At 44.1% G+C, this 13,981-nt stretch overlaps 1 protein-coding gene across 1 annotated transcript; it reads left to right on the forward strand.

The window, feature by feature from the left end:
* The first annotated feature begins 4,163 nt into the window (after window positions 1-4,163).
* On the forward strand, window positions 4,164-6,057 carry LOC123154368 (protein FAR1-RELATED SEQUENCE 6). The gene is made up of 3 exons (XM_044573125.1): window positions 4,164-4,695; window positions 5,277-5,541; window positions 5,643-6,057. Exons 2-3 carry the CDS (start codon window positions 5,326-5,328, stop codon window positions 5,997-5,999), a joined length of 573 nt encoding a protein of 190 aa, XP_044429060.1. The 5' UTR covers window positions 4,164-4,695; window positions 5,277-5,325; the 3' UTR covers window positions 6,000-6,057.
* The last annotated feature ends 7,924 nt before the right edge of the window (window positions 6,058-13,981 follow it).

Genomic DNA, 13,981 nt, shown 5'->3' on the forward strand with positions numbered 1-13,981 from the left:
TAGCGTTCGTATTCAAAATTTAGACATCGGCTCGGCTCTTTCCCGCAACCCGCGTCATGGCGAGGCGAGGCGGGCGGCGGAGGAGGAGCGCGTGTGGATGTCACTCTTGTTCTTACGCTCATACAAGTGGGGAAAGAACCTCTCTTATAAGGAGGTCCAACTCCCACTAAACTAGCAATATGGGACAAAACTTTAGTAGTATCGCTTGCTTTGCACAAATGGGCTAAGTGGGCCTCTAAGATTTATTATGAATTTTTGAAATAGTTATTAGGCTGCCTCCAATATAGACTAAATTCCAGCACATATTAATAAGGAAATCTTTATCATGTTAAACTGCCACACATATTTAGCCTATTTTCCAAATTTGGATACCAAATTTAGAAGGTGACCAAAGAACGTGCGCGCGCACACACACCTCTCTCTCTCACACACACACACCTCTCTGACACACACATTGTAGATATGTTGCAACCTATTGCAGAATAACTTCTGTCACCACTTTCTAATTGTCGGAGAAAAAAAAGATAAGCTAGTTGCACGTCCTATACTAGCTGACTGCAAACCGTACTTTCTTGGCTCTATTTTTTCGCGCTGTTTCTTATCACAATTTTCAAACTGTTTATTAGAATGACGCAAATGATAATACCATTGGATATTTATTGACGGGGCAAAACTTCTTCAGGTTAAACATTTTCCCAAACTTTGAACACTTATATATCATTGAAAACCTATTGATTAGCCCGAACTTTCTCTGTAGAACACTTTTTAAGATTTCCTATTGTTTAAGGAAAGTTTAAAAAAAACTAACGTCATTTTTGTCTTTTTTTGACCCAAACTGCTACATTATGCTACCTGCTCGAGCAGAAAAGCTAACTGATCTATGCTGAGCAAGCTAATTACTAGGTTCTTAATTAGTTTGTTCGGTTTATTGGCCAGAAATAGCCAATTGCCCCGTTGACGAGCAAGCTAATCGTCGGGACTAAAATAATGAAGGGCCTGTTTGGTTTCAGATAAGTCACCAACTTATAAGTCGAAAAGTGAAAAAAGTGACTTATTTTGCCAAACAGACCCAACTTATAAGTCACCCCAACTTATAAGTCATAAATTGCTCCACCCCAACTTAAAACTTATAAGTCACCCCTTTTTGCGTTGGTCCCATCACCTTTACATAAAAAAACAAGAAGAGAAGGTGTGGTCAGGTGACTTATAAGTCAGATGACAACCAAACAGGTATGACTTATAAGTCATTGGTTTTAAATCACCTGACTTATAAGTCAGGTGACTTATTAGAACTAATCGAGCCCTAACTTCCCACAGATTATAATGTTTTTTGTCCCAAACATTACTAGGAAAACATTTATAGGTAGGGTCACATTAGTGGCGGCATATTCTGGACCCCGCCACTGCTACTTTTGCAAGATATCAATGATGGGCACGTAACGAAGCTCAGCACTAGTTTATGTTACAAGCGGCGAGCCAATTTTCCAGCCCACCTCTGGTTTTCTTAGCCTTGTTAGCCAAGGGACACTACTATCAGTGAGGGTGCAAATATATTTCCCGCCACTAATATTTGTGTGAGCAGCGGTAGGAGCCTACAATTGCTCGCCACTTCTAAAACATGCAAGCATTTTTTTTAACTTGCTTCGAATTTTAGTGTGTTGTTTTTTATGACCTTCGTATTGTATGAAAAATTGATTGAACTTTCTAGGTTTCCTTATTTGTTATATTCTAGATTTTTTATTAACATGTTTGTATTCAATTGGATGCAATTCAAATTTGAACTATGCCTATATTAGAAAAAAACACTTCAAAATCTGGCATGTCGGCGATGTTTCGTGAGGGAACCATGGCTCACAGCAAGGGTTTTTTTTGGGAAAAAAAAGCTCAAAACTCATATGTTCGCACGAACTTTTGAAGCACATAAAGTATCCAGACATATTGTGTGGCATTTGAAAAAAAAAACCTTTTGTGCTTCAAAAGGGGGAGAAAAGGAAGAAGAGGAGTTGTTTGAAAGAAAAAAAAGAGAAAAGAAGGGCATGTAATTGGGTCCACCTTGCACCGCACACCAGAGTGGAGAAGAGCGTGAGGTCCGGCCGGCCGTAATAAACAGCAGCAGCAGCCAGCCGGACAAGCTACACGTCGTCCCGATCTATCGAGCTTTTAATTTTGAATCGTCGGGCTGGTTGTCTCTCCCTCAGTCGACACGTACACGCTAGAGATGACGAAGCTGGTCTCCATTCCCGGTAAGGCTGGTCATAGTGGAGAGTAACTTGGACTAGTGTCATATGCATGACACTAGTCTAAGTTACTTAGACTAGTGTCATATGCATGACATTAGTCTAAGTTATTATCCTTATAATGCAAAGTATCTTAGTAGTAGTGTCATAGTTTGTTTCATTTATTGACTTATAGACTCATTTTATCTTGAAAAGCGCTATATTATAGTAATATATTATATTACTTTAATCATCTCTCTTTTCATTAAATACTTGCCACATAAGCAAAATTATCTTGGGATGTATTAAATTACTACTTAAGTTACCTCACTATGGCTAGCCTAAGCACCCGTCGCTAGCTTAGACGCAAATGGCAAAAAGTTGAGGCGAGGCCGGGGCAATGCTGCATCCCTCTATGGTGCAAGAATAAATGGCATGGCCTGAACTGAAAGCAGAGCGTGAGACGCCGCGTGCGTGCAGGAGCGAGAAACGCCCCTCCATAAGTGAGCCCTCTCGCTGCCACAAGTTTTTCTTTAGGGGCTCTCGCCGTCACAAGTTTAAGGCATCTTCGTTATCAAATCGTCAGTATATGTTTTTTTTTTGAGTTCACACACTTTTTGCTATCCAATGTAATCCCTTCAATGTTCACGGACATATCTGGACGTGCACTAATAGGAAATTGAGGGCTTTACGGGAGTCTCGACATTAAGACTAATCATAATGGGAGTAACTTAATTAGTAATATCACACATTTCAATATAAGATTGCTTATGTGACAGCTAATTAATGAAGAGAGAGGGGTTTGTGGTAACTTAGCTAGTTATTGTAACATCACACATTTCAAGGCATAATAAATCTATAGGCTAATAAATGAACTCTTTTATGATACCACTCATATGTTAGTACTCACTATGAAGATAGTAACATAGACTAGTAACATCGGCAAGTTACTACTATATGTTATTCTCCATTATGAGCAGTCTAAAAGACACTATGTGTTCAAGAGCGGCGATATGACTCATACCACTATATGGTAGCATTATCTCAGCCATTGGTTGGCACAGATCCGCTCCACGGTCTCCTTAAATGAAGCGCGCCGTCGCCCGCAGAAAATTGCGGAAATGGTGCGGGCCCGGAGTATGCGGCGTATGTACGGTACGAATACAGGGGGGGTGGATGGACGTTTAATGGAGCGCGACGGAATTGTACTACCGGCCCCATTGCAATCACCCGTCTTGGACCATGGTCCAGAATTTCCTGTTCGAACAACATACACGGGCACGTCCCAGCGCCCGCTGCACCGAACGGGAGTTGAGCGGGGTTTCGCGGGAGAGGGGTCGTGTCGGGTGCGGTCTTGTCGGGGTCGTGAAAATCTAGGTGCTGACTAGGGTCGAGTCCGGTGCGCCGTGCGCGGGTTCATAAAAATCTAGGTTAAAAAACGATGAAAAGATAAAAAGGGGGTGCCACGTCGGCACATCTGGAGAATTCTCGACGAGTCTGTTCCAGTCTGTAGTGTCTAGGGGGCGACAAAGTTTTCACTCCCTGTACCTACCGCACTTATGAGGCCGCGGCTGGGGGGCTAAGGGTATGTTTGGTTTCAATAAGTCATCTGATTTATAAGTCAGGTGACTTAAAACCAATGATTTATAAGTCATATTCGTTTGGTTGTCACCTGACTTATAAGTTAATTGACCACACCTTTTCACCTTGTTTTTTATGTAAAGGTAATGGGACCACGCAAAAAGGGTTGATTTATAAGTTTTAAATTGGGGTGAAGCAACTTATAACTTATAAGTTGAGATGATTTATAAATTGAGTCTGTTTGATAAAATAAGTCACTTTTTTTATTTTTCGAATTATAAGTTGGTGACTTGTTTAAAAGCAAACGGGGTCTAAGTTGGGCTCGTTGATGTATATCCTAGAACAGCTGTGGCGGAGTGGCGAACTATTGCTGTGTTGGTAAAAAAAAGTGGTGCTCAACAGAGAAGATCGGTGGGGAGAAGGTGCTCTGCATGGAGGCGGAGGCGGATGCGGAGGCGACATGGCCGGCGGCGGCGGGCGACCGAGCGGCGGTTGGAGACGGCGGCTTTCCTGTAGATCAAGTGTGCATGTGAGGGCACAACTCCCCCTCGCTCCGACCACCCAAACACCACAGCTCGCCGTTGATTTTCCCCACAAAACATCTAGTCTGGCCACCCCCACCTCACTAGACTGCATCTGTCTTCTTCCTGTGCGGGGGTAGGTTGCCAATCTTCCCCGGCGTCGACGCGTCACCGGGATCGGTCCAAGACGAGGTGAGCGAGGTGGCTGGATGGGGAAGAGGTTGGGTGACGGGAAGAGGTTGCGTGACGGCCTCTTCTGTGGCTGGGCGTGACAGCTGCGCCGTCGCTGCTGGCGACTACAGCGGAGAGAGCGGCCCCGCTGAGTCGGGAGAATCGGCGGTAAAACCTGATCCCAAATCTTCAGGCTGGATAAGAAGGTACGCTGGGATGCTCGTGGGAGCGTATTGTTGGATTGCTAATGTAATTTCTGCTACTGTAACTCACTGCGTAGATGATAGTCAAAAAAGATTTGGTTACCCCGTAGCCGTGAAAAACTGAAAAGACATTAGGATTTGAAATGTTCAGAAGTTCAGATAAGGCAGGGTGTGCCCCGTTTTTGGCACATCTCAACCGGTACGCTGGGGAGTGAGAAATGGAAAATAATGTGAAGTAGTGTGACGAACATAATTCTGGTAAAAAAGTGCAACGGTGTCTTAGTTTAATTGTTAGATGAGTTGTAGAGTGATGTTGCCAATTTAGGTAGGTTACTACATGGGAATGTGTAGAACGGAGATGGTAGCTTCTAATTATAAATGACGATCACAAAACAAAAAATGTTGGATTTGTTGTAGCTCAGAAATCTGGGTGGAATAATGGAATTCGGTGAAGATAAATAACTGAGCAGTAAAATTAGTGATTGGGGGTCCCTCGTTACTAACCTCACCTGCCAATTGTAGGGGGAAATGCAGGCAAAAATGAAATGCATTTTGTTGTTGACCTCTTAATTTTTTTTGCTCAGAGTGCGAGTAGGCGCAAATCCAATCGAGCGACCACCTTGTCCTGGAAGGATGGGAGCACTCGAGAAGACTATCAGGGGCTTTGTCGAAAGGAAGGGTGATGAAGTAGTGAAGCTGAAGCTAGGGACAACATTTGACTTACTGACGGAGGCCTATGATTTCTACAATTTATATTCATGGGAACATGGCTTCGGAATTAGATACGGCAAAAGCCGGCTGAATCCTGATAAGAGGAAGACTATGCAGGAGATTGTCTGCGGGTGCTCGGTAAGGAAGGGATATTTCAAATTACACAATATGCAAAAATGATGTGCACGTGCATTTCCTTTTTCATCAGTTCATGACATGAAACAAATATTGCATTTTAGGGGAAACCCTTCCGCGAGAATGCCAGATCTTGTAGATGCGAGTGCCCTGCAATGATTAGGCTGTTGAGGACATCTGACAATGGGTGGTACATCACGGAGCATCGAGTAAATCATAACCATGTGATGACGCTGAATTGTGGTGAAATGCTGCACTGGCCATCTCACAAGCACATCGACGGCTACACTAGAGACCTTGTTAGGAACCTAAGGAAGAACAACATCAACCTGAGCAAGGTGTATAACATCATCGGAGGATTCTTTGGTGTTCGAAATTTGAATGCTATAAGCCATGTAATCTCAACTATCTCTCCCTCTATCCCGTATCCTTATCTGTCTCTTTCTCTTGTAACGGGATGAATCCTAGCAGGTCTTCTGTCCACATCAATATATAGCAACGCGGCTCTCCCTTTGGAGAGTAGGAACGCTTCTATCAATCAATCTAATATGGTACACAGAGCCTAGCCTCTTCCCCTATCGTCTAGCGATCCCAAAAATCAGCGCCAGAAACCCAAACCCCCCGATCCCATCTAGCGACGCAGAAGCCCAAGCCCTATCGTCGCCATGGCAGGATCCAGCGCTGTCGCCGTCAACCTGGGCGCCCCTCCAACAGAAAAACTTACGAGAGGGAACTATCTTCTCTGGAAAGCGCAGGTAATGCCGGCGCTTCGAGGTGCCCAAGTAACCGGCCTCCTTGACGGCACAGATGCCGCACCGGCAAGAATGAAGGAGGTCCCCAAGGCGGACAAAACCACGGCCATCGAGCCCAATCCGTTGTATGGTCCGTGGTTGGCGAAAGATCAACAGGTTCTGAGCTACCTGTTGAACTCGTTAACTCCAGAAATCTTGGCGCAGGTCATCGGTAAGGAAAGCACTCATGATTTATGGACTGCTCTTACCACACTATTCGATGCGCAGTCCCAATCTCGGATAACAAATCTGAGAATCGCCATCTCCAACACCAAGAAGGGCAACATGTCAAGCAATTCCTTCATCGCCAAGATGAAGAGTCTAGGAGATGAGCTTGCAGCCGCAGGTCGTCCAGTGACCGACGGCGAGATGGTCGACTACATCCTCGCCGGACTCGATCGGGATTACGATCCCATTGTTGCAGCGGTCGGCGCCATCAAAAACTCCATCACTGTTGATGACCTCACAGATTTCAGCGTTCGACCAAAGGATGGAGATGTTGGGCGATGGACCGTCCGGTTTTCGCTCATCTGCAAATGCTGTGTACAGAGGAAGCGGGCCATCACGCGCGAGAGGAGGACGCGGGCGAGGGAACAGAGGGCGCACTCGTGATCGTGCCTCTCCCTCTCCTGCTCGCGGTGGTGGAGGCAGCAGCTGTTGGGGAACGTAGTAATTTCAAAAAAAATTCCTACGCACACGTAAGATCATGTGATGCATAGCAACGAGAGGGGGGAGTGTGATCTACATACCTAGTAGATCGGCAACGGAAGCGTTTGGTTGATGTAGTCGTACGTCTTCACGATCCGACCGATCAAGCACCGAAACTACGGCACCTCCGAGTTCTAGCACACGTTCAGCTCGATGACGATCCCCCGACTCCGATCCAGCAAAGTGTCGGGGAAGAATTCCGTCAGCACGACGGTGTGGTGATGATCTTGATGCACTACAGCAGCAGGGCTTCGCCTAAACTCCGCTACAGTATTATCGAGGACTATGGTGGCTGGGGGCGCCGCACACGGGTAAGGAAAAGATCACATGGATCAACTTGTGTCTCTCTAGGGTGCCTCTGCCTCAGTATATAAAGGACCAAAGGGGGGAGGCTGGCCGGCCACATAGGGCGCGCCAGGAGAGTCCTACTCCCTCTCGGAGTAGGATTCCCCCCCCCCCCCAATCCTAGTTGGAATAGGACTTGTGGAGGGGGGGAAAGAGAGAGAGGGGCCGGCCCCCTCTCCTTGTCCAATTCGGACCAAGGGAGGGGAGGGGCGCGCGGCCCATGTAGGTCTGCCTCTTCTCTTTTCCACTAAGGCCCATCATGGCCCATTTAGCTCCCGGGGGATTCCGGTAAAATCCCGATTTCACCCGGAACACTTCCGATATCCAAACATAGGCTTCCAATATATCAATCTTTATGTCTCGACCATTTCGAGACTCCTCGTCATGTCCATGATCACATCCGGGACTCCGAACAACCTTCGGTACATCAAAATGCATAAACTCATAATATAACTATCATCGTAACCTTAAGCGTGCGGACCCTACGGGTTCGAGAACAATGTAGACATGACCGAGACATGTCTCCAGTCAATAACCAATAGCGGGACCTGGATGCCCATATTGACTCCTACATATTCTATGAAGATCTTTATCGGTCAGACCGCATAACAACATACGTCTTTCCCTTTGTCATCGGTATGTTACTTGCCCGAGATTCGATCGTCGGTATTCCAATACCTAGTTCAATCTCGTTGCTGGCAAGTCTCTTTACTCGTTCTGTAATACATCATCCCGCAACTAACTCATTTAGTTGCAATGCTTGCAAGGCTTAAGTGATGTGCACTACCGAGAGGGCCCAGAGATACCTCTCCGACAATCGGAGTGACAAAACCTAATCTCGAAATACGCCAACCCAACATGTACCTTTGGAGACACCTGTAGTACTCCTTTATAATCACCCAGTTACGTTGTGACGTTTGGTAGTACCCAAAGTGTTCCTCCGGTAAACGGGAGTTGCATAATCTCATAGTTATAGGAACATGTATAAGTCATGAAGAAAGCAATAGCAACATACTAAACGATCGGGTGCTAAGCTAATGGAATGGGTCATGTCAATCAGATCATTCTCTTAATGATGTGATCCCGTTAATCAAATAACAACTCATTGTTCATGGTTAGGAAACATAACCATCTTTGATTAACGAGCTAGTCAAGTAGAGGCATACTAGTGACACTTTGTTTGTCTATGTATTCACACATGTATTATGTTTCCGGTTAATACAATTCTAGCATGAATAATAAACATTTATCATGATATAAGGAAATAAATAATAACTTTATTATTGCCTCTAGGGCATATTTCCTTCAGTCTCCCACTTGCACTAGAGTCAATAATCTAGATTACACAGTAATGATTCTAACACCCATGGAGCCTTGGTGCTAATCATGTTTTGCTCGTGGAAGAGGCTTAGTCAACGGGTCTACAATATTCAGATCCGTATGTATCTTGCAAATCTCTATGTCTCCCACCTGGACTAGATCCCGGATGGAATTGAAGCGTCTCTTGATGTGCTTGGTTCTCTTGTGAAATCTGGATTCCTTTGCCAAGGCAATTGCACCAGTATTGTCACAAAAGATTTTCATTGGACCCGATGCACTAGGTATGACACCTAGATAGGATATGAACTCCTTCATCCAGACTCCTTCATTTGCTGCTTCCGAAGCAGCTGTGTACTCCGCTTCACATGTAGATCCCGCTACAACGCTTTGTTTAGAACTGCACCAACTGACAACTCCACCGTTTAATGTAAACACGTATCCGGTTTGCGATTTAGAATCGTCCGGATCAGTGTCAAAGCTTGCATCAACGTAACCTTTTACGATGAGCTCTTTGTCACCTCCATATATGAGAAACATATCCTTAGTCCTTTTCAGGTATTTCAGGATGTTCTTGACCGCTGTCCAGTGATCCACTCCTGGATTACTTTGGTACCTCCCTGCTAGACTTATAGCAAGGCACACATCAGGTCTGGTACACAGCATTGCATACATGATAGAGCCTATGGCTGAAGCATAGGGAACATCTTTCATATTCTCTCTATCTTCTGCAGTGGTCGGGCATTGAGTCTTACTCAACTTCACACCTTGTAACACAGGCAAGAACCCTTTCTTTGCTTGATCCATTTTGAACTTCTTCAAAACTTTGTCAAGGTATGTGCTTTGTGAAAGTCCAATTAAGCGTCTTGATCTATCTCTATAGATCTTAATGCCTAATATGTAAGCAGCTTCACCGAGGTCTTTCATTGAAAAACTCTTATTCAAGTATCCCTTTATGCTATCCAGAAATTCTATATCATTTCCAATTAGTAATATGTCATCCACATATAATATCAGAAATGCTACAGAGCTCCCACTCACTTTCTTGTAAATACAGGCTTCTCCAAAAGTCTGTATAAAACCAAATGCTTTGATCACACTATCAAAACGTTTATTCCAACTCCGAGAGGCTTGCACCAGTCCATAAATGGATCGCTGGAGCTTGCACACTTTGTTAGCTCCCTTTGGATCGACAAAACCTTCTGGTTGCATCATATACAACTCTTCTTCCAGAAATCCATTCAGGAATGCAGTTTTGACATCCATCTGCCAAATTTCATAATCATAAAATGCGGCAATTGCTAACATGATTCGGACAGACTTAAGCATCGCTACGGGTGAGAAGGTCTCATCGTAGTCAATCCCTTGAACTTGCCGAAAACCTTTTGCGACAAGTCGAGCTTTGTAGACAGCAATATTACCGTCAGCGTCAGTCTTCTTCTTGAAGATCCATTTATTCTCAATTGCTTGCCGATCATCGGGCAAGTCAACCAAAGTCCATACTTTGTTCTCATACATGGATCCCATCTCAGATTTCATGGCTTCAAGCCACTTTGCGGAATCTGGGCTCACCATCGCTTCTTCATAGTTCGTAGGTTCATCATGATCTAGTAGCATGACTTCCAGAACAGGATTACCGTACCACTCTGGTGCGGATCTTACTCTGGTTGATCTACGTGGTTCAGTAGTATCTTGTTCTGAAGTTTCATGATCATCATCATTAGCTTCCTCACTAACTGGTGTAGGTGTCACAGAAACAGTTTTCTGTGATGTACTACTTTCCAATAAGGGAGCAGGTACAGTTACCTCGTCAAGTTCTACTTTCCTCCCACTCACTTCTTTCGAGAGAAACTCCTTCTCCAGAAAGTTTCCGAATTTAGCAACAAAAGTCTTGCCTTCGGATCTGTGATAGAAGGTGTATCCAATAGTTTCCTTTGGATATCCTATGAAGACACATTTCTCCGATTTGGGTTCGAGCTTATCAGGTTGAAGCTTTTTCACATAAGCATCGCAGCCCCAAACTTTCAGAAACGACAACTTTGGTTTCTTGCCAAACCACAGTTCATAAGGCGTCGTCTCAACGGATTTTGATGGTGCCCTATTTAACGTGAATGCGGCCGTCTCTAGAGCATATCCCCAAAACGATAGCGGTAAATCAGTAAGAGACATCATAGATCGCACCATATCTAGTAAAGTACGATTACGACGTTCGGACACACCATTACGCTGTGGTGTTCCGGGTGGCGTGAGTTGCGAAACTATTCCACATTGTTTCAAATGTACACCAAACTCGTAACTCAAATATTCTCCTCCACGATCAGATCGTAGAAACTTTATTTTCTTGTTACGATGATTTTCAACTTCACTCTGAAATTCTTTGAACTTTTCAAATGTTTCAGACTTATGTTTCATTAAGTAGATATACCCATATCTGCTTAAATCATCTGTGAAGGTGAGAAAATAACGATATCTGCCACGAGCCTCAATATTCATCGGACCACATACATCTGTCTGTATGATTTCCAACAAATCTGTTGCTCTCTCCATAGTACCGGAGAACGGCGTTTTAGTCATCTTGCCCATGAGGCACGGTTCACAAGTACCAAGTGATTCATAATCAAGTGGTTCCAAAAGTCCATCAGTATGGAGTTTCTTCATGCGCTTTACACCGATATGACCTAAACGGCAGTGCCACAAATAAGTTGCACTATCATTATCAACTCTGCATCTTTTGGCTTCAACATTATGAATATGTCTGTTACTACTATCGAGATTCAACAAGAATAGACCACTCTTCAAGGGTGCATGACCATAAAAGATATTACTCATATAAATAGAACAACCATTATTCTCTGATTTAAATGAATAACCGTCTCGCATCAAACAAGATCCAGATATAATGTTCATGCTTAACGCTGGCACCAAATAACAATTATTTAGGTCTAATACTAATCCCGAAGGTAGATGTAGAGGTAGCGTGCCGACTGCGATCACATCGACTTTGGAACCGTTTCCCACGCGCATCGTCACCTCGTCCTTAGCCAATCTTCGCTTGATCCGTAGTCCCTGTTTCGAGTTGCAAATATTAGCAACAGAACCAGTATCAAATACCCAGGTGCTACTGCGAGCATTAGTAAGGTACACATCAATAACATGTATATCACATATACCTTTGTTCACCTTGCCATCCTTCTTATCCGCCAAATACTTGGGGCAGTTCCGCTTCCAGTGACCAGTCTGCTTGCAATAGAAGCACTCAGTTTCAGGCTTAGGTCCAGGTTTGGGTTTCTTCTCTTGAGTAGCAACTTGCTTGCCGTTCTTTTTGAAGTTCCCCTTCTTCTTCCCTTTGCCCTTTTTCTTGAAACTAGTGGTCTTGTTGACCATCAACACTTGATGCTCCTTCTTGATTTCTACCTCCGCAGCTTTCAGCATCGCGAAGAGCTCGGGAATAGTCTTATTCATCCCTTGCATATTATAGTTCATCACGAAGCTCTTGTAGCTTGGTGGCAGTGATTGGAGAATTCTGTCAATGACGCAATCATCTGGAAGATTAACTCCCAATTGAATCAAGTGATTATTATACCCAGACATTTTGAGTATATGCTCACTAACAGAACTGTTCTCCTCCATCTTGCAGCTATAGAACTTATTGGAGACTTCATATCTCTCAATCCGGGCATTTGCTTGAAATATTAACTTCAACTCCTGGAACATCTCATATGCTCCATGACGTTCAAAACGTCGTTGAAGTCCCGATTGTAAGCCGTAAAGCATGGCACACTGAACTATCGAGTAGTCATCAGCTTTGCTCTGCCAGACGTTCATAACATCCGGTGTTGCTCCTGCAGCAGGCCTGGCACCCAGCGGTTCTTCCAGGACGTAATTCTTCTGTGCAGCAATGAGGATAATCCTCAAGTTACGGACCCAGTCCATGTAATTGCTACCATCATCTTTCAACTTTGCTTTCTCAAGGAACGCATTAAAATTCAACGGAACAACAGCACGAGCCATCTATCTACAAACAAGCATAAACGAGCAAGATACTTATCAGGTACTAAGTTTCATGATAAATTTAAGTTCAGTTAATTTACTTAAAGAACTCCCACTTAGATAGACATCCCTCTAATCCTCTAAGTGATTACGTGATCCAAATCAACTAAACCATGTCCGATCATCACGTGAGATGGAGTAGTTTCATTGGTGAACATCATTATGTTGATCATATCTACTATATGATTCACGCTCGACCTTTCGGTCTCCGTGTTCCGAGGCCATATCTGTATATGCTTGGCTCGTCAAGTATAACCTGAGTATTCTGCGTGTGCAACTATTTTGCACCCGTTGTATTTGAACGTAGAACCTATCACACCCGATCATCACGTGGTGTCTCAGCACGAAGAACTTTCGCAACGGTGCATACTCAGGGAGAACACTTCTTGATAATTAGTGAGAGATCATCTTATAATGCTACCGTCAATCAAAGCAAGATAAGATGCATAAAAGATAAACATCACATGCAATCAATATAAGTGATATGATATGGCCATCATCATCTTGTGCTTGTGATCTCCATCTCCGAAGCACCGTCGTGATCACCATCGTCACCGGCGTGACACCTTGATCTCCATCGTAGCATCGTTGTCGTCTCGCCAAGCTTGTGCTTCCACGACTATCGCTACCGTTTAGTGATAAAGTAAAGCATTACATCGCGATTGCATTGCATACAATAAAGCGACAACCATATGGCTCCTGCCGGTTGCCGATAACTCGGTTACAAAACATGATCATCTCATACAACAAAATTCAGCATCATGTCTTGACCATATCACATCACAACATGCCCTGCAAAAACAAGTTAGACGTCCTCTACTTTGTTGTTGCAAGTTTTACGTGGCTGCTACGGGCTTAAGTAAGAACCAATCTCACCTACGCATCAAAACCACAACGATAGTTTGCCAATTTGACTCTGTTTTAACCTTCGCAAGGACCGGGCGTAGCCACACTTAGTTCAACTAAAGTTGGAGAAACTGTCACCCACAAGCCACCTCTGTGCAAAGCACGTCGGGAGAACCGGTCTCGCGTAAGCGTACGGGTAATGTCGGTCTGGGCCGCTTCATCCAACAATACCGCCGAACTAAAGTATGACATGCTGGTAGGCAGTATGACTTATATCGCCCACAACTCACTTGTATTCTACTCGTGCATATAACATCAACATATAAAACCTAGGCTCTGATACCACTGTTGGGGAACGTAGTAATTTCAAAAAAAATTCCTACGCA

This window comes from Triticum aestivum, chromosome 7A, assembly GCF_018294505.1.
Source record: "Triticum aestivum cultivar Chinese Spring chromosome 7A, IWGSC CS RefSeq v2.1, whole genome shotgun sequence".
Lineage (NCBI taxonomy): Eukaryota > Viridiplantae > Streptophyta > Magnoliopsida > Poales > Poaceae > Triticum > Triticum aestivum.